General features: G+C 33.8%; 1 protein-coding gene across 1 annotated transcript in view; it reads right to left on the bottom strand.

Moving 5' to 3' along the window:
- Positions 1-1,259: 1,259 nt before the first annotated feature.
- LOC118183598 (uncharacterized) overlaps positions 1,260-26,528 on the bottom strand; it is a 196,721-nt gene continuing 171,452 nt past the window's right edge. Inside the window, exons 4-5 of the mRNA XM_035353195.2 lie at positions 12,028-12,157; positions 1,260-7,212 (exon numbers count right to left, since the gene is read on the bottom strand). Coding sequence (XP_035209086.1) covers positions 6,921-7,212; positions 12,028-12,157 — 422 coding nt within the window. The 3' untranslated portion in view covers positions 1,260-6,920. The remainder of the gene's footprint in view (positions 7,213-12,027; positions 12,158-26,528) is intronic.

Below are 26,528 nucleotides of genomic sequence, written 5' to 3'. Positions count from 1 at the left end.
TGTACCTTATTTCTCATATCATCGACCAATTTCATATAGAGTCAATTTGAATGAATAAATGTAATAAATAAAAAATGAAATAGGTGTGTATGTAAAATCTTTGTTTGTTTTATTTGTTCTATAACCTCTTTATACTTGGTTAGTACTCTTATGCTTTAAACACCATCGGCCCTTTAAACTGAAAGAGAGAGCCTAACATTATTTTTTTTTCATTTGGCACAGGGAAGTCTAGAGTGGAAAAGAAAGTAAAGGTGGACTTATTACTGAATAATAAACATTTTACATTGAACGTTGTCTGAGTTTTGTGTTCTTTACTCCATTGAAATCAGCAGAAATTAGTAAGTTCACGTAAAGTTCTGTTGTATTTTGAGTAATCGCTGTTTCACCTTATCTTAGCCTGGTGTTTTGGCAACAGGCATACTAGTCAAACAAAGGCGAACAATTTGTCCTCTCTTTGGATCTGATATATCTCTTGTTTATGTCCTAAAATTACCAATATCAGTATCTCTTATACACTGAAAATTCAAACTTTTGCTCACTGTGTTGATGAAAATCAGAATCATTCTCAACTAGAAATATAGCCGTTAGTTTGAAATTTATTTCCTTTCTGCTTATACAAACACCATTACATTATACAAACACCACTTCTTGTTTCGCATTGAAAAACAAAAATATTCATTTGTGAAGAACACGAAATGTAGAAATACATCATGTTATTTGCACATAAGAAACACCAATAGTACTCAAACACAAAAGCTCTGTTTAAGAACAGGAATACACTTCTTCCAAAATTTTCTAAAATAAAATATGTTTTTTTCCATAAATATTTGGCTTCTATATTCTTATGTGCATTCGCAATGGATGCAAAAACTTGTCAGACATTTGCAAAAGGTTAATGAAATGAAACATTAAAATATGAAAAGCGGGTTTTTAAGCTATCTTATTTTCTTTGAAATGTTTTCTTCAGAAGCCCATAGTCTTGATGCTCTACCATCTTAAAATAAAACTAGCAAGAGCAATGAACCAATATCATGACTAAAAACAAACAAAAAAATCAATAATTTGAGACTGAAATCAGTATTAAAATATCTTCCCCTCCAAAACAAATTGAATCCAACAAATGTATGTGGTCTAATTATATCTGTTATTTTCCCAATAAAAATTACAGAATTTGGCCCGAAATCTTAATATTGTGGTGGAACTGCTTTCCAGTAAATCAATTTCGAATTGCGTACTCCATAAAATAAAAGAGACATAAGTATTCTAAATCTCTTTATTATTATTTTTATTGAAAGACTTTTAACATTTTTACATTATGAAAACTTCAAAAATGCTTTATAGATAACAAGACGGTAACACAAAAGTTTCATTGGTGAATGATCTGTTTTGTCACAAACCAGACGATATCTTTGATGTAGAACGATTAAAACAAAGGGCTACAGAACACAATCATAGGTTGTCATAAATTCACGAGATTGTCAAGACAAAGTGACCGATGATGAGATGAATAAATTATACGGTTTTGTTTACATCTAGAAGGAAACACATTCTGTTAAACGGTTTAATATTTATCATTTCTTTCCCTTTCATATTTATCTTGGGTAGGTGATGCAAGTTTCGTGAAATGCAGAATATTTTTGTAATACTAAACAATAAGTGGAAGCAACTGTGGATTTTAGAATTGAAGGCCTGTATGAGTTGCACAAAAATACAAATAAAATCTGTTCAGTGTTCAACGGTAAGTTATTTTGAGCAGACTGATTCAATTAAGCGTGTACAAAATCGCACAAAAAAAAATCGGAATCATACAGCAATACAAGCTAAGAAAGCCACCTTCATGTGCTAGTGTATAGAATAGAGTATACAGAAGTAAAAACTCATTTTCTTCGATGTCAGACGTGCCTGTCATAGCTCTCGATAATGGCACTACCGAATTTACTCTACTATCCCACTACCAGGTTTGCTTTTACATGACGTTACTTTTTTTATACTTTTCTTAAACTCCCCTCAGTTTAAGATATAAATATTTATTTCCCCTTTTACCGGCTGTCAAGGCCGATTTAAAAGTTCATGTCAAATCAGCTTGAACAGCCTATTTGCCACACTCAAGGATGTTTAATAGCGTCATCCTGCCTACGAGAAAAAGTTCTCTTGCATTCCCAGTCTCTTAATTGAAAATTAACAAAGCCAAACCCTAAAGCCACAATTTCAAATGAATAATAGATCCTGTTGCAGTGCAATCTGAAAGGAAGTTAAAAATGCATTATTATTTCCCGTTCCTTTGCATTATGAACCTAAATACAAATTCGAGCTAGAGACAGCGTGAAAAGTTAGGCCATAAATCCCCTCTCTTAATTTCTCCCTCATTCTGTTGGTTGGAAAACTCCCAGCGATGAGTCACTCTCGGGAGTAACGATCCAGGGCATGTTAAACCCCGACGAATGTGTCTCGTTGCTCACACCTGATGACACTTTTCAAAATCGACGAACCTGTCTTGAGGGGGGGGGTGGAACTGTGAAGTAGTTAAAAGCAACTTCTTTCCTACTTCGCTTGTGTCTTCGTTTCCCCCATTGTTATAAGTAAATGACGTCAGCGTTGGGAAGAGCCTAACATTGTTTGTTTACTGGGGAGTTTCCGGTCCTATATTTCTAAATGATTCAATTAATTCTTATGGAAATTACACTTCGCAGAAGTCTGCACACGCTTAGCTTAATCAGCCTGTAGATGGGCATAAAACAATGGGCCTTTCTTTCGCAGTTTGCAAAGTATTTGCAACACAGGCAACAAGGAAGAATTCGGCGAAGAACTATTGACGATCATGAATTCCTATTAGGTAATTAAAACGTAAAGCATAAGTCGTTAATTTTAATTGAGATGAGCATAATTCTCCATCCTTTTATATTATCCTATATGGAACATTAAAAATAAAATCTCCGAATTTAAAAATGTCACGAAAATGTTAGTATGGATTTTTCTTTTTAAGAAAATTTTCCCTTAGCAATTTTTTGTTTTAGATTTATCATACAGAAATGTTAAATAACTAGCCTTATATGTTATTAGATCTTATATTAAGAATGTTTTATTTAGAATATACATTAAGGACAGTGTGTTCGTACCAATTTTAATTGTAAGTACTCAAGATCTGATTGCGCCGAGTTGTTTGTTAATGTTGCGGAAACAGAATGAAAGATACGGTAGTGAAAATATGACGAAAATTCAATCATCCCTACGACGTTGTTTGTGAAGTCAAAAACAGAATAATACCATCCTTACATATAAAACTTAAAATAGTGTATTTGTTTTCGTTTTGCTCTGTATTTGAACATTTCGAAATAAAATTACTTGAGTCAGACATTTTGACGAACCCAACAATTTTCTAAATTTGTTATAAACGATGGAAAAATTTAGGCTGGGTATCTGATATCGCTACTTTTTACCTATCAGCTTTTGTTATCTAGAAAGGGTACCCTCAAGCGATTTGTATCTTAAAGAATATTCCCAACATATAATGCAGAGAGCATCTTAGATTTTATACAAATTTTATAGTTACTGATGCACAGCACACACAGAAAAAATATTTTATTGCCAAAGGGTTTGAAGTTAATTTACGGAAATGAAGTTTTATTTCAAATTAACGCAAATGATGCATGCATAGAGTTAATCCTTAATGCATAAAGTTTGATCCTAATAAAATTTAACTCATTAAAATATTCGCCGAGATCTTTGACGACGCATTTCTTTGGCCAGTCTCACATAATTCTGAACTTTGGATGATTTTGTGATTTATAAACAATCAGCAAGATATTCTTCAGTAAACTGAAATGTATTTTATGATATTCATCATCCAAAATAGTTATTCTTGCGTAAGCTGAAATTAGGTTCAAAAGAAATTATGCTGTGTGGTGCACTTTCTAAAAAAATCAGAGTTTTTTTTATGGGCGAAACTCCAAGTGTTCTGTGTTATGCAAGATTTTAGCCTAGTAGTATAGTTTGAAGGTATTTGGTAATAAATTCCAAAGAGATATTATTATACAGGAGTTGAACGCAAAGTTACTCTAAAGATGCAAATTTTCTTAATCCTTATACTTATCAAAGCAAAAACTTATCAATTATGGTGAAAGTGTAGTTCGCATGAAGATGGACAGGATAATGTCATGTTAGGCTTAAGGCCTCAAGTTAGGAATAGTTATTACATTTTTTAAGACATCCATCGAATTATTGTTTAACTCACTCGTCGAATTATCATTTGTTTAATTATTTAACTCACTCATCGAATTATCATTTATTTAATTATTGAACTGACTCATCGAATTATCATTTATTTAATTATTTAACTCACTCATCGAATTATCATTTATTTAATTATTTACTCATTCATAGAATATTCAAAGCTTTTGTTTTCACGTACTCGTAGCAAACCCTAAAATGTGTGTTATGTTCCGGGAATGTTTAGAAGTTCTGCTTTCGGGAGTGAGAACTGAAGTATTATCTGATTACTATTACTTCTCACATAAATATCTAATTTTATTTCATTCTAAAGCATTCGTCAGAAAGTTTAAATTTTCCTTCAAAAGAAACTACCTCTTAGTTATCATGCGTCATAATAGTTAATATATATATTTTAATTTTAAGGTTTTAAACTAAAACAAATCTGAATTAAATCTTTCAAACCATGACCGATCTTGAAGGTTTAAATTATAAAGTATTTCTGGCTAAGTAAATTAATGAATTTTCTTAAATTATAAATATGTGCCGGTCCGTTAACAGAATTTCACTTAGAATTATAAATATGTGTTAAATTGTATCATTTCTTTCTTTAAATTGTACCATTAAGATACAATTTACGAAAATTGTAATGGTACATTTTTTTTAAAAAATTGTTCCATTGTGATTGTTACCTTCTAATTAACATTATAATCCATTATGATGTTAATTCGAAGAAGAAGGATGTTTCTCATCCACAAAATTATCTTATTTTCAAATTTTTCTACAAATATAGCACTGAAATTTCTTAACATCAAGAGGATTAAGCTTAAGAAAAGTTTTATTAAAGGCGGCAATAATAATTAACAGGTTTTAATACCTTAAATGAAGACTTAATCAATATGGCTTCAGATTTAGAACTTAGCTTTAGACTTCGAATCTCCTATTAACTTCTGTACTTTTTGACAAACTGAAAGTTGTGAAACTTAGGTTTCGACTGAAACTTGCAAATCACGATCCTTATTGCCTACATATAAGACTTACCGTTGAACTACCGAACCTGGCTTATCAACTTAATCCTCTGACCGGCAAGGGTTTCACTAAGGAAGCTGATATTTCTGAAAGCTGCCATGAGAAAGGTATTTTCTTGATTATGCCAAAATACCCTTGGTAATTTATACCTGGATTTTAATACATTGCCTTAATTTCTTGGATATATTTCAAGATGCAAGTATATATAATTTCTTACAGACATCACAACAAATATTATACGGCCCTTCCGGTCAGAAGCTTAACATAATGTGTTATTAAATTGAAAGCTAAGTAAAAGCTTACAGTGTTTCTTTTGAGAATTATTGTCAAAGAAATACTATTTAGAAGAGAACGCACATCACACACACACACTCACTAGCCCTTTTAATCACAATGCCACTTTACTTGAGCACCGCTGTAAAAGATGGGATTCGAATGGGATCTCAAATTCAGATTTCTCTGCTTGTGGTAGGTATAATACCGCTTAGCTTACCGAAATTTGAAACAAACTTCAGATAGTTTGTGCTCCAGATTGTTCCTGCTGACGACTGCATTCAAGAAATTTGGGATTTAAACATTATCAGGGTGTGGATGTTACCTGACAAGGTTAGATCTCCGCACTATTAATAATAGCTCTCTCAAAATATCTCATGAATTTTACAAAGATACATATTATCTTTGTGAAATTGATAATATTTAAAAACCTAATTAGTTTAAAAAAACTTTATTAGAGATTTATTGTAAACCAAAAAATTTATTTCAAGTCAAAATAAAAAATATTTCGGAATTATAACTTGAAAAAAATATTGAAAAAAAAAAAAAACCTTTATGAGAAATTTATTGTAAGCCAAAAAAAATTATTCAAGTCAAAATAACAAGTGTTGAGGAATTTTTAATTCTAAAAGAAAATTTTTTATATTGAAATATATGAACAATTTTAAAATAAATAATTTTTCATTAAATATAATGAAAAACTATAAGTTATAAATGAATTCTTCAGTGAACAAAATGTAAAAATATGTAAGCACCTTTTCGCTTTACAGAGGATTAAAATTCCGCTAGCAAACTTCTCGAAAAATAACTTCTATCGTCTAACTTTTTATAAAATATGAAAATGAAAAATGTATGTTTTTGTACGAGAATATCACGTAAATGTTTACCATCCATTACTAATTATTTACATTATTCATACAGTATTTTTTTATCTTTTAATTTTTATTCAGCATTATAAAATTAGTTTTTAAATTTGACGATAGCAGGAGCTTTTTCGTCTAATTAACGCAGGAAACAAAACATCTTCTTTCCCTAATCACAAAAATTAAACGAAATTTAATAACCATACTTTCGCTTAAAGGAGTTCAATAAGATTTATGTAATGCAAAAGTTTATACATGCTTTTGCAAGCTTTGAATTCTATCCAGAGACCATTTTCTTATGAGCACAAACGAAGGCACCATATTACCAAGAGAAGAATCTAGCAAAATGCAATCACAATTAACTTTAAGACACTGGCTGACAACTTATTTTCTACGCATATTCCCTTCAGCAAAGATATTTTCTTACGAAAATGGTATTAAGCTTACAGTACCCATTGTTTTATCACCAACGGACGACTGCAACTTGAAGTAACAATTTGTGCAAATTAGAATTTACACTGTTATTCTTTACAGTGAACTTTCTTGCTGTCAGGACCAGGCTATAACTAAAACCAGAAGAAGAAACACGAGTTTTGTCTGATGGATTGAATTCTGGGAACTTTCGTATCCATTTTCTTCGTCCCTGTTTCCTGTGGCATGACCTTTGGTGGCGGAAAGAGAATGCAGACAGTCTGAAGTGGGAATGTTTCCGTACTGATTGCAGAAATTGAAGGTTTGCTTCAAAACTGTTACGACTGTCTCGCGTACAAGTTTTTGGGCATCAGCATCGCATCGACCTTCTATAGCATTTCGCATACATCTGTCATATTCCTGTATTGTGCTGCAATTTACAAGAAAAGAGTTAACAGGTAGAGTTGGTAAACAGAAATAAAATGAGAATTAAAAATACAAGCATTAAGATAATAAACAGATATGTAATAAAACATTTTGATTGGTGGCGTAATAATTTTATAGATGGTGAATGAATGTGGATAAATGATGACATAACAACAGTTATTTACCAGCTGAATACTTTCCTATACTGTTGATATTGTTACGAATTTGGTATTTAAAAAGCTAATGTTAGTTCAATTATAAATTAAATGGTTTTATTTCTCGCACAGTGCAGCGCGTGACGAATATTAAAAGAAAGCTAAGCCGGAAAATTAAAAATACAAGAGCGCGTGCATTAAATAAATAAATATCTCTTTTGTATTTCGAGAAAGTACTAGAAAATTCTAGCGCGTGATTTTAAAATCTTATAAAAGGAGGAAAACATCTCAGTTCGTAGTATTTACTTAGTTTGTTGTTGTTTAGAAAACTGCTCTTGTTGACTGTAGCGAATTCGCAGATTAGCTTTCTTTAGCTGTTTTGAATTAAGTTCTATTGAAGGTTTGAGTAGTTAGAAGATAACTACTAATGCATTGTGATACTGCAAGATTATTTGAGGACATTTAATCATATTTGTTGTTATAATAATAAATTTTGTTCATTTTTCAAAAAAAAAAAAAAAGTTGTTGCGTTACGGGTTTGTTATGAAATGAATGCACGAGTCCGATGAAAAATGAAGAAAATTTATTATTATCACGATATGATTAAATATCCTCAAATAATCGTGCAGTATCACAATATATCACAGTAGTTATCTTCTAACTACTCAAACCTTCAATAGAACTTAATTCAAAACAGCTAAAGAAAGCTAATTCGCGAATTCGCTACAGTCAACAAGAGCAGTTTTCTAAACAACAACAAACTAAGTAACTACAACGAACTGAGCGGTTTTCCTCCTTTTATAAGATTTTAAAATCACGCGCTAGAATTTTCTAGTACTTTCTCGAAATCAAAAAGAGATATTTATTTATTTAATGCACGCGCTCTTGTAGTTTCAATTTTCCGTCTTAGCTTTCTTTTAATATTCATCACGCGCTGCACTGCGCGAGAAATAAAACCATTTAATTTAAAATTGAACTAACATTAGCTTTTTAAATACCAAATTCGTAACAATATAACATTTTTAATGCAGAGACAGATAACGTAGCGCAAATCGCCACTTTTCTTGAACGGTTCCATCGGCACTTTTAACATGTTGCAATATGTTTGAAGAGCAGTAGGTAACATCATAGAACAGAGAACAGAAAGAGGAATGCGACGTTGTAATTCAAATGTTAGGACAAGCCATGATTCAGTTTTAGTTTGACTTCATTCTGATTGGTAAAGTTTCAATTAGAAAAAACTAATATTATTATTGACTGCACCGTTGTGTAAGAACCACAATGCAATGATTAATAGATTAATTTGGAACTGACGAGGTTTAGAGAGATTTATTATGAATAGTTATTATTTTCAGGACAGGAAAGGGAAGTAACTAAATTAAAAGGAAATGTTTATTTAAAAGGAGTTATTTATTTAATCATTTACAAACCCCTGTCTTTTGCCGCTAATCATTAACCTAAATGATACCACAGCTATATCGCAAGAAGAATCTGGGTTATTATAAGCTTTATCCACGGGACATTCCTAAGCACTTTTCCTGGTTTTTATGCAGAAATTTAGTCATGAAACTTGTTAAGTCACATATTTATTACTATCTTAGCAAAATTTATAAGATTTGTGGGTTTTTGCAGGACAGTGGTCCTTCCTTTACCGGGAAATATGTACTTTTACCTTTCTCTACTCCACTACTGGCCGGCATCCACTGTATTGATGTTGCGTCTGTAAGAATATTTGAAAGATATATGTATTCATCAATACGTATTGAAGCGTAAATATTATTGATGGTAAGATACTAAAGGACAGACCTAGAATCCAAAGGGATGATGGCTTTGATGTCTTTGGAGAAAGAGACCCTATGATAACAGAGCTGTCGCGAGGTTCTTCAAATTTCTTTAAGTTCTTAAGTTTTTAAGTTTAGTTTATTAAATTTCTTAAGCTTAGTTTTAGCAATGACTTGCTTTATAGAAGAAAAACGTTTCTTGTGTACTTCAGCTCCAGCGCCAAAGTGCTTCTCCTTCACTGAATCGTCAGGGCAGATTTGAATTCATTGATTTTCAAGTAATTGACTTTCAGTGGTCTCCAGTGCACCTAGACGGGTTCTTGTGCCACACACTTCTTCTTTATTGACTTTTTAGACAAGGTCAAGATGCAGTTGATTGTTACTGAAATTTATGGGTCCAACTAAAAAGACATATTCTCTAACTACACCAAGATTTTTTGCAATAAGGTAACTGGTCTGGTTGAATCCTAGTCAGGTCTTTAAGTTTCTGAATTTCTAGAAGTAATAGTTCCTCCAGTAGTCGTTATAAAAGAGTCTTTTTGGCAAAATAGAAGCACTTGTTTCAATCTTGCGTTAACCTGAATTGAGATTAGCAAACTATACGGAAAGTTAGTCTTAATTTCTTCGGAAATTAGGCAAAGAGTTTGGTTTTGCATAGTTCCAAGCTACCGATGGTTTTTGCAGAAAGCGTTATAAGAATTTCTTTACAGTAGTTAAGGAAAGGCTTAATGTAACATTCTATAAGTAACAATAAGAATGTGTCTGTTACTGCTCCATTTACAACTAGTGAATATTCAAAAAATGGCATCTTCGTTTTACTTCCTAACAAGAGTTATAAGTTTATTCCAACGCAGGTAAGAGTCCAGAATACAGCTCAAAATAAGTGGAATGGTCACTGAAACAGATATTACAATCAGGATACATTAGACAAAGGATATAAATCTTGTTTGTTTAAGGTAAAAAAATGAAGTCTTATCTAGTTTTAATATTGTAGTACATAAACAAACCTAGTGACCCAAAGTTTTAAAGCATTTTTTACTTACTATTAGGATTTTGTTCACGGTTTTTCCTTTCACTGCACCAGGTCATACGATCGTCAAAACAAAGAACTGTTTTAATAGAACAGTCAGTGATAAACAGATTTGGAGGCAGTGAGTCCAGGAAAACAGCTTGCAGGTGAGAAGAAAAATCTTCCAGCTCTGCTTATTAAAGGTTTTCCACAAGAAATGCTTTGCACATGAGATGGTGCTTCTACTGTCTATTCCTGTGTATTATGCAAATAGCATTAAATAACCTGCTAATTATTTTCATTTTAATGACTTTTAAAAATAAATAACCCTATTCCTCATTAAAGAAGAGTTATTCGTTTATTTATCTTTGACCTAAGTTTGCCCTTGTCTGCGCTTTCAAGGCCCACCTCATTTGGAAACAGTGGGACGAATTTATGGGAGTCCTTAGTGAGTATATTCGACTATTATCAGGTTGCTAAAAATTAAGTGCTCAACATTCAACGTGCGAATAGCATTAATACACCTTCTCACTACGCTGACATTGGTCCTTTACAGCGCTCCTCTTTAAAAAAAAAGTTTTAGGTCGTTTTCATGCCATTTATCGTTCTAATGCCATTTATGCTTTATCAATGCTTTTAATCATCATCGTGATGAAAAATGCCATATTTCCTACAGTAGGGTACATATGTTGCTTTCAATAAGCAATTTAGTGTCCTATAGTATTGTACATATGTTGCTTTCAATAAGCAATTTAGTGTCCTATAGTAGGGTACATGTGCTGCTTAATTACATATATTTCATGTTAACAGTGGAAACAGAAGTAGTTTGTTTGCCCGGATGGCATTGATTTTTTTTTTTTTTTTTTTTGGATTTTATTAAACTGATTTGTCATAAACACTCAAAGGAGAAATATAATCTAATAGGAATAATAGATTAAATAATAAATTTACAGAATTAGTCTACAAATTTACATCGCGAATAATAAAAGCATAGGAGCTCCTAAATAACGAAATATATGTATTTAATTTCATTGTCAAATGTATAGGCCATTACCTTTTTTGATTAATCATGTTACGGTTCGTCTCCGGCATAGCATCGACATAGCATAAGAAAGATACTGCATAGAATCAGCACAAACGGCATAGCATCGACATGGCATTGACATAACATAAGAAAGACACTACACAGAACCGACTCATGCCGGCATAGCATGGATACGGCATAGGATCGATACAGCATCAATGGACATTGCATAGAATTGATGTCACAGGATCATAGAATCGAAACACACTGCCTAGAGTCAACAGACGCTGGCATGGGATCAACAAAACATAGGATCGGTACAGCATAGGAATGGCGATGCATAGAAGCCATACACACTGGCATGGGAGGGGAAATTCGTAGGATCTACACAGCATAGACACTGCTTAGAATCAACACTAACCGGCATGTGGTTGATATGACGTAGAATCGATGCATTATGAAAAGACAGTGTACAGATTCGATGCACACGGGCATAACACATCGACACAGCATAAGGAAAACATGGTATAGAATTGACGTACATTGTGGTAAAGGATCGACAGGGCATCGTACTGGCATAGCATTAATTCGAAATCTGTATTTGAGCTGATGCGTCGATCTTTTGGCGGTAGAGAGGCTTCCGCTTCTATGAATTCTTTACCTTGTGCAGGATTCCTAAAAATATTAAATGATCACTAAAGAGCTTTATCCTAATTTTCCTATAAGATTATCCTTTGAATTCTATAACAAAATTTTGAAGTGAAGACAAAAAATGTAAAATGTAAAAGCAATTACAAGAAAAGTTACATTAAACACATTGTAGAAATCAAGAAAAAGATAATTCTATTACCAGCACGTCATCTTCGTTTGCTCCTCTTCTGATTTGAGCCGAACGTTGACCATGTTCGATATATATATTTCAGAACATTTACCGAAGCGTTGAGATTGATTCTTGTAACATTCGACATGTTTCAGGAACCCTGCGAGAAAATTAATTAACTTAATTGTGAATTCGAGTTGACAGCAGATAATGACGCATACACTTTCGCGGAAATCGTTTCTCCGTGAACTCAGACGCATAAACAAATTTTAATTTTGCTAGCATTTTTCAGCTCTTTTTACCAAATATTCACATTCTGGTGTGATATGAATTCAGTACAGCAGAGCTTTAGTGAGTTGGAACTCCAACTATCCGGATCACTTGTTCTTTTGAAGACAATAATTAATTAAATGCATAAATGTACCAATGTTAATACTGTTCATTTCCTTAAATAATGCAGCGTGAGTATGGAATTTATGCAACCTCTATTATCGCAATCGTTGAACGAAGCCATGTGCTTCCAATCACAGTAATGTTTTAAATAAGTGATGGACATTGATATGCAGATTGCCGACAAAGGTATTGATCAATATAAACCTTTTAGTATATAAGGTATTTCTCCAGCCTTCTCAGCATGCCTTCGTAGTGTAGTGGTCTGCACGCTGGGCGCGTGTTCCAGAGGTCCGTGGTTCAATTCCCGGCGAGGGTGTTGCTCATCTTTCTTGCTTACAAAAATACCTAATGTCTCCACAAGTGAAAGAGATCTTATTTATAGAATCTTATAAAATTCATGCTCTAGAGTCTAGAACAACGATTCTTAAACGTGTAGGGATTTATATTTATTTTAACTAACAAGTTAAAATTTAATTTAAAAAACTTTCCTGTAATTGTCAGCGCCAGAATAGTTAAATTTTGTAGCGCGCGTGAAGGAATGCAAATTTCTACTTTGTAGCGAGTAGTTAAAAGCCGAGTTTCGGTAGGCGAAAAAGAGAGTTAGGCTCTAGCCGCCGTCTCTGCCGTAGGTACGTTTGCTTATAGCTGGTTCAAGTGCTTTAATTGCATTTCTTTGTTGCCACTAGCTTCGAAGAGGGTTTAAGTTACAGGATCTCGCTGAGCCCTGTAGTCTAGTTCTATTGTGGTTAATATCTTCAACTTTTAGTTTCGTTATTTAAATATCAGTTACCGCCTAGCAGAGGCGAATTTTGTTAGCGTCGAGTCGACGCGTTGTAAAATTTCAAAGATTTAATAAAGGGTACTTTAATCCTTCTCATGTGTAGATTCCTGCTACTCCAGGTTTCATACAGAAGTTTACCTACTGGACTCTACAAATGCTTTTTCATTCATGACCTCTTTTATAATCGAGACTTTTTCTTCGACCCCAGATTTCAAATATTAAGTAAAGATATGAAAGTAAATATTCTCCGGTATATAAATTATTTCCTTTCAACGTACATATTGTTGCGTGCGTGCGGATTCGTTACGAAATAAATGCACAAATCCGATGAAAAATGAACAAAAATTTATTATTATAACAACAAATATGATTAAATGTCCTCAAATAATCTTGCAGTATCACAATGCATTAGTAGTTATCTTCTAACTACTCAAACCTTCAATAGAACTTAATTCAAAACAGCTAAAGAAAGCTAATCTGCGAATTCGCTACAGTCAACAAGAGCAGTTTTCTAAACAACAACAAACTAAGTAAATACTACGAACTGAGATGTTTTCCTCCTTTTATAAGATTTTAAAATCACGCGCTAGAATCTTCCAGTACTTTCTCGAAATCAAAAAGTGATATTTATTTATTTAATGCACGCGCTCTTGTATTTTCAATTTTCCGGCTTAGCTTTCTTTTAATATTCGTCACGCGCTGCACTGCGCGAGAAATAAAACCATTTAATTTATAATTGAACTAACATTAGCTTTTTAAATACCAAATTCGTAACACTGCCCCCTTCCCAAGGACTGCACGTCCCGGGCAGTACAATCCCTGGACAGGAAGCTAAACAACTTACAACTGTGGCATAAATGCATTAATAAGCATTACATTACAATAATATACAACATGAACAATAAATGCAATAAAGAAAACAAATCAAATGCTATCAAATACAAATCAAATACTAAATGCAAATCAAATACTAAATACAAATCAAATCAAATACACATTTAAAAACAAAAAGGACCATGGTCTGATACTATTTACAATTATTTACATTACGTACTATGGTCATAGTAATGAGCTAACCTATCGTAATGACCGACTTTAGGTTTAGAGTTCGAAGACTTACGGAGACGTCATTCAGTCTGTTCAGTACTGTACATGGACCATCCGAAGGTGACTGTAGTTTAGGACTGAGTCCTTTTCGTTGAATCGGGTTCCACAACCTCACCTTGTCTCCTTTGTTGGATCTATGTCCAGTAGCTCTCGTGTTGTATCTGGTCTTCACTTTCTCCGTCGCCAAGTTCACTCGCTTTCGTGCAAAACGGGGCATCACTTTAAAACGGGCCTGGACATCTTGGATGTGTTCCTCAGGCGATGAAGGCGCATCCGTACGGCGATCAAACAGGCGGTCACAAGGCAGACGAAGGTCTCGACCGAAGAGCATCTGGGCTGGAGAAGAGCTGGTAGTCTTGCGTTTCTTTTCGACCCTAGTATGATTTCGGCAGCTTCCCGAGCTGGATCTTTCGGACAAGGCGTCGGCATTTCCAGACGAGGATCCTTTTTGAGGATGGATAGTCATGCCATCATATGCTGAAAGCAGTTTGTTGTTTTTCAAGTCTAAGGAAAAATTGTATTTCCTTAAAAAGACCAATCCGAGTATGCATCTGTGATATCCGCCACATATGCCGTGTGATGGTAGGCGGCACTTCCAAACGTGATGCTTACGTTTAACTTCCCAGTTATGTCGATCTTATCACCAGACGCAGTCTGAAGGGTAACACAGGATGGCGTCCAAATAAGTTTATTTTTAAACTGTTCAGCTAAATCTTTCCTAATGATGGCAACATTAGCTCCTGTGTCAATGATCATATTGCAAGGAACTCCATCGATATTCCCATTAATGGACAGTCCGTTACTGTTGCCACTCACTGTATAAATTTTAAGCGCTTTAAAACAAGGTTTTTCATTATCTGGCAACCTCCGTTCCTCGATATGGTCACTAATTTGTTTACTGCGTCGTTGCTGGGAAATGGTCTTATTTTCCGTACCTCGGGGTGTTTTGCAGTTTCTTCGTATGTGGCCTTCAACTCCGCAGTTCCAGCACTTTGGTTTCTTGTCAATCCTTTTCCTTCCCATGGCATTTAATTGTCTGTTTAAATTGTATGCCTTATTTTCCGTGCTCTGGGGTGTTCTGCAGTTCCTTCGTTAGGTGGCCTTCAACACCGCATTTCCAGCACTTTAGGGTCGGTTTCTTTTCACCACTATTCCGTCTCAAGGCATTCACTGATCTTGTCAACTCATCCATTTTATTATTCGTACCCTGGGGTGTTCTGCAATGCCGTCGTAGGTGACCTTCAGAATCACGTCTCCAACACCTTCGAGCCTCTTTGTTCTCACTGCTACTCCATATCAAAGCGTCGACTTGTCTGGATAGATCATCTAAACGAGCCATCAGTTCATCCACTGGCTCGTGGACTCGCATACCTCTGACTGGGTAACGGTCCCTATGAGTTGCCTCGAATTTCATGGCGTATAACAGAGCACTTTTTATATCCTTCACATCCGCCATTCGTATAGCTTTCTGTATTTCAGGATCCCGGATGCCATCGATAAAGTATTGCAGGGACAGGATTTCCCTTGTTTCTGTCGGGCATTCCGAAAAGGCGAGATGGAACAGCCTTTCGTCAGCCGTGGCGAGTTCCTGGAGTGATTCGGTGGGCTTCTGTTGACGGGATTTTAATTGGAGCCTGCTATAGTCTTTTAAACATTTCTCGCCGAAGCGCAGCTCCAAAGCGCCGGGTAGAGCTTCGAAATCTAGCCTTTGATTTTCGGGAAGCGTCTGCAGGATATCCGTTGCGTCTGCTCTCAGAGAAGCGGCGAGATGACAGGCCTTAGCTTGGGAATCCCATCCATTCGCATCCGCCACTATAGAAAATTGTGTTTTATACACTTGCCAGGAGGTCTTCCCATCATAAGTGGATAACTTCAGAGAGGGACGAGCAGGCATGGGTAAAAATTTAAAACCATCACTATTGTTCCCTGCCGTCGCTACGAATTTCTTTAAAATATCCACCTCTTTGGGTACTGCAGAAACCCTATCATCAATTTGTTGTTCGATTTGGTATTGGACGGCACAAACTCTTCCTTCTATATGTTCTTTTACAGAAGAAACTCTTTCTTCTATTTCTTCTTTCACCGAAGAAACTCTTTCTTCAAACTGTGTCAATTCTGCCTTCCATAGCTTCAAATTTATTTCCTATTATGCAGGTAATTTCTCTTTTCATTTCTTCTTGACCAGCTTGAACGGCTTTCATTTCGTCCTTAACGGATTCCTGGCCCAATTTCATTTCTTCCTTAACGGATTCCTGGCCCAATTTCATTTCTTCCTTAACGGATTCCTGGCCCAATTTCATTTCCTCCCTAACAGATCTCATCTCTCCTTTAACAGAATCTTCCATCCTTTCCTGACCAGCATCCATATTTTCTTTCATTTCTTCTTTAAATGCAACAAAAGCACTGATGAGCTGTCTCAATTGCTCCTCCATCGCTCTTGTTATTGGCACCAAAAATTGTTGTGTGCGTACGGGTTCGCTACGAAATGAATGCACAAGTCCGATCAAAAATGAACAAAAATTTATTATTATAACAACAAATATGATTAAATGTCCTCAAATAATCGTGCAGTATCACATATACATTTAATTATGGCAAAGCACATAAGGGCTATCTGCCTAAGGGGAGGGATGCCTTTCGTGGAGGACTTTCTAAGGGAAACTGGCTCGTATACACGTTACACATGGGGAAAACCACGAAAACGCCCATGCAGCCAGCCCGTTCGCGGGATTCGAACCTCGGACCGAACTACCAGTGTTCAACGACTTTACCGCTCGGCCGCTGGTGGGCTCCTGTTTCGATGAATTTCGGAAAATCTGCCGGCGTAGGGATCTTAGCTGTTGGCTTCGCCTGCTGCTTCTTTGCTTCATATCGCTTCTTGTACACGGGGCAACCCCTGTATGAACTTACATGCGGTAGTGAGCAGAAGATGCACTTAGGTTTTTCTTCTGGCTTTAGAGGGCATTCTTTACTTCTATGGTGCTGTCCACACTTGCAGCATCGCTCAGGATTTGAGCAAAGATGTTGCGAATGTCGATATTCTTGACATCTGTAGCATTGAATTACGCGTTTTTTCGGGGCAAACTTCTCGATCTTGACATTAACACTTAACATAGTGTTGAGTCCATGAATTGCACGTCCTTCCTTCGTTTTCTTCAGCTCCAACAGGAAAATCGGAAGTTTCTCGATAGCGTCTCCTCTTCGTCTGGAAAACTGCTTGACTTTACTTATCGGGAATTTCCTTCTCTCCAGATCTGCCTGGATACTACAAACTGAGATGTTTTCCTCCTTTTATAAGATTTTAAAATCACGCGCTAGAATCTTCCAGTACTTTCTCGAAATCAAAAAGTGATATTTATTTATTTAATGCACGCGCTCTTGTATTTTCAATTTTCCTGCTTAGCTTTCTTTTAATATTCGTCACGCGCTGCACTGTGCGAGAAATAAAACCATTTAATTTATAATTGAACTTACATTAGCTTTTTAAATACCAAATTCGTAACAATATGAAAAGAAGTAATATTGAATTTGTTATAATTATACCAAAAATTAATGAAAGAAAATCACGTTTTAATGAGATGGATGTGCTAGTTTTTTCCCCTGCATAACAAATTAAATCTGAGTACAATATTTGATTGCATCTTTAAAATTTTCAGAGTTGAGCGATATATGGATTTAATGAGCGTTAAAGCTAAAACAGTTGTTTCACATAAATATGTGTTGCTAGGTGGTAGAAGAACATTTAATGCGTTTCCAGAAATTGTGGAAAATTTATTTCTAGCTTCGATGCGGAATTGAGGCAATTATTTTAGTGCAGACTCAAATTTTGAGTCAATAACTCAATAGATTCTTATCTGGCCGAAAATTGCTTCTCCCATATAATCTCTTTATATTGCAGGTTATTGTGATCAAATTATATTGCAGGTTATTGTGATCAATCACGTTATTGTGATCAGCTTTTTGTATCCAAGGTAACGTTTTAAAATCAAAATTCTATATGAAGTATCAAAGCTGTGTTTCTAGGGCCTTTAAATAATCTACAATAATTTTTGCAATTAAAGGAATGCAATTATTTGTTTTTCAGTCATAACATTTTTGTTAGTCTAAATGCTAGTCTAATGAATCATTTTATACCTTATTCTTTCAATGCTGTTCTTTTTAATAAAGTCCTAACTTCTATCAGTCGAAGTAAACAGATGACTATTTTTGCTTCCTTGTATAAAGTAAAGGAAGTATTGTAATTTTGAAAAATTTTGAGTATCATAACAAAAGTAACTATTTGAATTTCTCCAATCCATTTGAATTTCTGTTTTGCGTAATATTTGTACATACAGACAGAATGAAAGACTCTTTTTTCCAAAACGGGTTGTAAAATGGATTTAAAAAGGATTCAGAAGAGTCTCTGCTTCTGTATCTATGCAGGTATGTATGTCTGCATCTCGCATAACTCAAAAATGAGCAGTCCTAGAATGTTAAAATTTCGTATATAATACTGGTATAACATATGGTTATGCACCTGCCCTTCTTCCTTGTAATCCGCCAGTACCAAACGTATATATATATATTCCAACCCAGCTCGGTTAGCTCAGCATTTTTATTCTTATATTTTAGTAAATTGGGCATTTGGGCATTTGTTTGCTTTAAAAGTGATTTAATTTTGTTGTTCTCATGCTCTGGTTAAGGTTTTTATGCCTTTAGTTAATCTGCATGCAATGCTGTAGAATTATCAACAATTTAAAAACTTAAGTGACGCTAAGCCTAACGACTCTGTCATTTGTTTACATCTGAAACTCTTAGTCGAAAAGTGAATTAAGTCAGCTGGAGCACCAACTTTAGTGTCTTTTTGCACAATGAGATAGATAACTCTCAATTTAGTGCACCGAAAATGTGGTCTTGCTGCCTGTTGGCCGAATTGCTTGCTTTTGCACAGAAGCTCTAGTTTTAATTGTTAAATATATTTTAATGTATTTGGTGTTTTAGAATGCAATGTTTTAGAATGCTGCAATGAAATTCGAGGAAACAAGTTTAAATGAAGTGCAGCTTTGATATCCATAAGTCACTTTAAAAAGGAGCAGCAAGAACAAATTTTTATTCCGTTAAAAATTTAATAATTTTCCCTCTTAATAACAATAACCTTTTTAAAGTTCACCTTCTTGACATTCATCTTGTTTCTGCATTCGGCGCCTCTGCTTTTACAGAGATTTGAAAACAAATGGCTGTTAAGGGCATGACTTTTATTAAAATTTATAATTTTGACAGCATCCTGAAGTGTTAAATTTTTGCGACTCCAAAAGTTCGCTTTTCGACTTTGTTTGGGGACTCGACAAACATAGTCACAGTTAAAGGACAGTTAAAGGAACGCTGTCCTAGAAAATAAAGGCAAATTGTTGGCAAATTGCCAATTCGTAACTTTATTTGCATAAATTTAAAATGAAACTTTTTTCTGATCCAATGAAGTTTTCTTTATGACTATTGTATTTTGACCCTAAAATACGAAACCTGTATATGAATATTAATAATATAATCTTAGCATCTGAAAATTTATAAATTACTTGTGTGAAAATGCTTTCGGCATATCAAGTGTAATGAGCGAAAGAATATTCTAGGCTAGACTAAATCCCAAGGGAATATGTCTGAATGATACTGAAGGGGGAAAAATCAACTTCGAAGAAAGTCAATTTATTTTTTAACCAACACTTCAGTGAGAATAGCTTATTTGACACTAGCACAAATATACAAAACCTAAAGTTAAATATCTATCCCTAGTCTAAAATTAAATATCTCTGTCAGATTTATCTTATAGGGGTCAAACGTTTTGTGCTTTATGTTTTAAGAATAAATATAAACATTCGTAGAGTTGTTAGATTCTTTCGATGTCTGGAAGCTCAAGAAATCCGCAATGTCTTCGCCGGGATTCGAACTTCGCCCCCCCCGAATATGCGTCTAGCCTGTTTCACAGCCACGTCTAGCCACATGCCACGAAGGCATGTGGAAAAGAGGGAGTAAATAACCTTATACATTTACTAAATATAACTGTATAAACGGGCAGACCATATAAAATGCTATCTTTTATAACTGTTACAAAATTAATATTTTATAAATTTAAAAATATCATAACATGACTATATGCATCATTTAAAACAATTCATAATTGGAAGTACTAATGGTTGAAAAAATAAAGGCCATGTATGTAGTTTCATGAAAAAAGAGGTTTACCGTTCTTTGTTGACTTTTAAGGGATTGTATATTGAACAAAAATGAATTTCATAATTTTAGTTAAAATAGAAATAGGTTCTATGTTTATTTAAACAACAATAGTTACATCGCTTTATTTTACTGACGAAATGTATTAGGCATTTTGTTAGAAAGAAATATTGTAATAACATAAATCGTAGTTTAAAGAAAGCCGATGGAAGAAAAAAACAATAGCCCACTATTTCCACAATAAAAAATACGTATTTTGCTTGCAGAAAAAGATTAGCCAATTAGCCGGGTTTCTTGAAAACCCAGATGGTTTGTTGTCCCAGTTATTTTGGATTATTTAGAAAGTATAATTTATTTATTATTTAGAAAGAAGTATTTATTTATTAATTAGAAAGGACAATGAATTGTTGAAAATTATTTGCGCATGCGTTGTTCTATTTAGCTTAAGAAAAGCATTATTTCAGTGTAATCTGCTTGGGAACCATAAATGCAAAATTAATAACTGACATTTTCGTGTTTCGTATCTGTGTAAAAGTCTTCTAAAATCGTAACGCTTACAAAATCTTCCAAGGAGAACATTCCCTAAGCACTTATAAAATCATTCCAGTACATTGCTTATCATTAGAACAAACAGAGAGATTTGAAAATGATTAGCTGGTATTTATATTATTTATGAGGAAAACCACGAAAACTGTCATGCAGCCAGCTGTTCGCCAGGTTCAGCAAGTTTAACGCGCAGTCGCTGAAATTTGTTTAGAAAACAAGTAATTAAAAAAAAAAAAAAAAAAAAAAATTAAAGTCAATTCCTACTTAGGTCAACAAAGAAAATTTTTATTTTAGTTACTTTTAGATTATTAACATTTTTTCGTTTCTAATTTATGAAGCTGATGGTAGTCTATAATGACTCATTCTATCCATCTCTTTTAATGTTTCATTTATTGCAAGGAACCTTTCCAGCGAGTTTCGAACAGTCCAGTTCTACAACATTAATATTCCATCTAATGATTTCACACGACTCAAAGCGACATATGCTTGACCTGCTGCTGTATTCCCTTCTCTAATCGTCGCTTGCGTTATGTTGTAGTTTCTTTTCGCTTTCTTTTCACATTCTCCGTTTGTAAAGCAAGGGACATTTTAAAGGGTTATATTTTAAACATATATTATTTTCACGTTAACATAGAAATATGTGGAGAATTTTCGCTACATAAGGGGACATTACATCCGCTTCATTCACATCTGTAAAACTACAATTCTTCAATTCCATATACTTTAAAAATCTTTAGAACTCTGTTTTACTGTTAAATATTACTATCCCATTTATCACAGTTGCTTACTATTATTTATAAGTTGTTATAAAATTAATATTTACAGCACATAGGAATTCTTAATAAACGGTCGTTATTTGTAAGTCTTATAGTATATTAATAGTTTCTTTAGTTCCGATGAACAGGAGTAAAGAAGTAGGAATTGACTTTAATATGCGAAAAAATTGTATTAATATCAAGTGTCATCCACTACAAGTTTAAAAAAATGTATTTGAACTTGAGTGGATGAATAAAAAGTTATTAACAATCGAAAACTTGAACAAGATTAAGGAGAGTGTGAGTTAATAATAGGAATTTAAAAAAGGAGGGGGGATTATTTACGAAGAAAGGAAAAGGTTTTTGAAAGTGTAGGGATTATATTAATTTTCTAACAGTTATTTTTAATTTTCAAACCCTTTCCTTTAAATTCTTATTTTTCACCTACAATTCCCTACCAGAAGGAGATTTTACAATCGCGTTTTATGTAAATGAAGTATTTAATGGGAAGTTCAATCACTTACGTAGAAGAGCTCAGAAATTCTCAGTACAGCGTGTTCTGCCTTCGTGCCACGTCGTTGTTTTAAGCCTATGTTACTACGTTCGGCCGTTAAAAGCCCAAGTGGAGGCTTTCCTGTAAGCCCGAGAAGGGTAGACTGTATTATTTCTGTGAGTGAATAAAAGAGTATTTTAACCCTTCTTTGGAGCTGCAAGAAGACCAGCGAATAGTCTCTAGACTCTTCATTGAAGTTCAAGTAGCCAGGGACACGTAAATTAAGTAGAACTTTATAAAGGATTAGTATTAATTTCTTAAACGAGAAATTCTTTCAAGATAAAAAATTTTATTACAGATTATTTAGCAATACTGCAGTAGGACAATATTTGGGATTTTGCGAAATAAACTTCTCACGGAGCAAAATTTCTTAAACGTGTAATTTAAGGCCATTTAACTAGGAAATCGACTTTACTGTGCCTACTACACCTCGAAAATGAATAAATTTGTGACTAGTGAGAAACAATAATGTAATTTTTGATGCAGGTTTTGCTTGAAATAAATATTTACATAAAAATTAGTTATCAGAAACCGATCATCTAATTTCACTCAATTCGAAAAATATGGCTCTAGAGTAATTCTATTCTGATACTTCGGTTGTGCTATTTTCGTTCCAGCCTGTCTTTCTGAAACTAGTAATGTCATTCACTCATTCAGTACATCTTCAGTCTCTCTCGAAGCACATTCTCTATCTATTTCCTGAAAGACTTCCAAGAGAATAGTCCCTCCAGGAACTATATGAAACAATCTCTGTTAATAAGAATCGATCGGTTGATGACTTACAGTGGTCTTCGCAATTTCTGAACAAGATTTATAGCATTCCAGATAATTATATCGAAGGGATGTACAGAAAGAGGCAGTATACAGCAAGACGGCAGATATTAGTTGGCCTATTTATGTTTAGATAATGAATAAATATACATCTGGATTGGCATAACTGTAGCATATTTTTGAAAAACTTCATGTTTATTTGTTTCTAGTGTAATAATTTACAACTGGCTGTTGTAGACGTTTAAGGAAAAAATTAAAAGAAATAATTCAAGAAATTTCAGAGTAAATTGAAATATCATGTAAGGATACATTTTTTAAATATCGTAAAGAGTATTTCAGATACAAAATTGTCAACTACATTGTTTACATGAGATAAATAAAAATAAATATGTAAAAATTTTCAATTGTCTTACGATTAAGATGTCAAAATGAGTAAAAATGTGCATTGTAAAAGTAAAGAGGCATTGTAAATGTCAAATATAAAAAGGAAATGGTTTATTGAATTTTGAAGCTATATAAAGAATGTTAATATCAGTAAAAGTTTGCATAAAAGTTTCGAAAAAGAAGAAAAACGCATCATGATAATGGTTAAGTGAAAGTTCATTCGAAACTGGAAATATCTATTTGTCAGGGAGTTCGAAAGTTGAAGATATCAAAACCATTCATAAAAAAATGGAAACTCTGGATTTAAAAATCTTATACTGAAAAGAAGGCGTGAAAATATAAGAAAGATCAAGAGGTTTAAGCCCAAACATGCCTTAAAATTTAAAAAAAAAAGTTATCTATACTTTGCTATTAGAACTCAGAAACGCAGTGGCGTAACAGCCCTATTGGACCAATGACAGCAGTGCCTCGAAATCTGCTTTCTTGACCGTGGGTCCCAGGGTGCGTAAGCATATGCCCTGAACAAGTGGTCAACTTGGTCACAGGACTCCCAATGTTTAGTCCTCAAGCGAGCTTGGTACTCATTTCATCGACCTAAGGGATGGAAATCAAGGAATGAAAGGCTGAGTCGACCTTGCCGAGCCCGGGGATCGAGCCCCAGACCTGTGGTGCTGCTGCGCGATGCGCTAGGCACTGCACCACCGGGCCTCAGCTATTAGATATTGTGCTATAAATATGGATAATTAAATGAACTACTAGAAAACTGATTTTGCGATTAAATCAAATAATATCTCTTATGCCATAAGATAAACGTATCGAAAATTTGGAGCATTATGAAAAAAGGAGACTAAAATCTTGACTCATATCAGCAGAATTTAACTTGGACTATTAAAATCAGTTTCTAAAGAAAAAGCATTCAGGAGCAGAGCCCGCACAAATCTTCATAAGATAGACCAACAAGAAGATTACGTAGTAATTTAATGTTCACATCGAAAAACAACTACAATTTATTCCCGACCTACTGCGTCCCACTAGTGGTCGAGTGGTTAAGACCGTTGAATACTGGGAGCTCGACATGGCTTGGTTTCGAACTAAGACGAACAGGTTGGTTGCATGTTTTTTTTTCGTGGTTTTCTCCATGTGTGACATAAATACGAGAGAGTTTATATTAGAAAGTCCTCTATGAAGGAATTTCTTCTCTTAGGCAGATACCCACGTGAGTTTGCCATAATCAAATAACGTCGTCCAATTTACGACATGTATAGCTAAAAGTTAATCTGAAGCAGTTTAAAATACCGAAGACAGAAAACTAAATTACAGTTAACAGAAAAATATTATTAAGAATTTCCTTGTATTGTTAAAGTTTGTTTTGAAGAATAAATTCATATGTAAATTAAATTGAAAACAGGAACATTTTTCAAAACATTTCGTTTACGTTACTCTAGTATTTAGAAAGGCTGGTTTAGTTTGGCTTGGTTTAGTTGATTATGGCAAAGCACACTAGGGCTATCTGCCTAAGAGAAAGGATGCCTTCGTAGAGGACTTTCTAAGTGAAACTGGCTTGTATACATGTTACAGATTGCCATTTCGATAGGAGAATAATTCGATGAGAACCAGAGGATTAATGGCTGCACATTTAATTTACTTAAGACTTTAGGAATTTATTTTTAATGGATGGCTTATTGATGTTTATAGAATATATTGCAAATTATATGAGATTAAATTTTGTAATACTGCATATAAATATAATTCCCAAATAGTGTACTATCATCTGCTGTTATCCTATACAATTTGATTTCCTTTGTGTTTTTCGCAAAAATTTTCCTTTATTCTGGTAGTTTGTAAATATTAAGTTTACACTCGTTCCGCAATAAACAAACTTAGCATTTTTTTTAAGGAAGAGCCCGATTAATGTAACTTCTGTTAATAGGAAGTAATGAATAATCTTATGATCTAAGTTTTAGTTTCATATGAGTGTTGATTAAAAAAGACAGATTTGTATAACTTATCTGTCTTATTCTCGATCTGTCAGAGTGCTAATTCACATCCAGCTAACAGTCGAAAAATAAAGGTGTCCGTATATTAAAATGAAAGGGGACTTCTGGCGCCAATAAATGTTTTTCCTCTCTCAGTGCTTCCAATATGCATCAGTCATCAATTTGGCGATAGCGTAGGTAATTTTCCTTTGAATTTTAGGTGTAATAACAATTCTCAATGATTAACAAGATTTTTCTCATCGATTCAGCTCTCACTTTTGCGAATAAAATACACTTTTCCATTTTTGCTGACTGCGGAAAGACCCGCGAACAAAAAAAGACGCTTATTTTACTATTAAAAAGACATCACTTTTCTGAAAAGAGTAGTTATAAATATCATTCCTTATTGGAAATTATGGTTCTAACAGCAGATATTTTATCAATAATCTTCTTACTATCCTGAAAAAACGTTATTAAATGAATTAATCAAAAGGCGCTAATATTGAAAGTTCTTTGAATCGCATTCACAAGCAGTGCAGTGTTATAATTAAGAAAATTAACTGAATATCTGAGCTACAATAATTGACAGCTATCTGTCACTATCTGAAACGTTTCCTGAATAAACGAAATATTCATTAAATAAACTTTTAACTCAAAAAACTCTTTCGAAGGAGGCGTATTGTTTTTATTAACACGTAAAATCTTCTATCCTGGCAAAATACAATCCGCTGCTGCCATTCAACAAAGCTTACGTTCTTTAATTTATTGCTCAAATTTTATTGATCTGTTACTGATTAACATACTGGGTGATCTCACTTCTTATGATTTAAATCTTTATTTTATTTTTAATGATGCATCTAACTGACATAAATTAAAATACATTTAATTATAATATATGCAACTGAAAAGTTTTATGAACATTTTCAAATGGTGAAGGATCCTTTTTTCTTTGAAACTATGTAAAATTTTATATTAATGAAACACTTTCCAAACAAACATTTAATTAAAACAAATTTTAAAGTAATAAAATTGAAACATAGTTTTCAAATTTAAAGTTTTCA

Source organism: Stegodyphus dumicola, chromosome 7 (assembly GCF_044657685.1).
Source record: "Stegodyphus dumicola isolate Sdum_Otavi_A_Nest chromosome 7, ASM4465768v1".
NCBI lineage: Eukaryota > Metazoa > Arthropoda > Arachnida > Araneae > Eresidae > Stegodyphus > Stegodyphus dumicola.
Note: the sequence above shows the minus strand (reverse complement) of the source record. Positions and strands in the feature narration are given on the sequence as shown.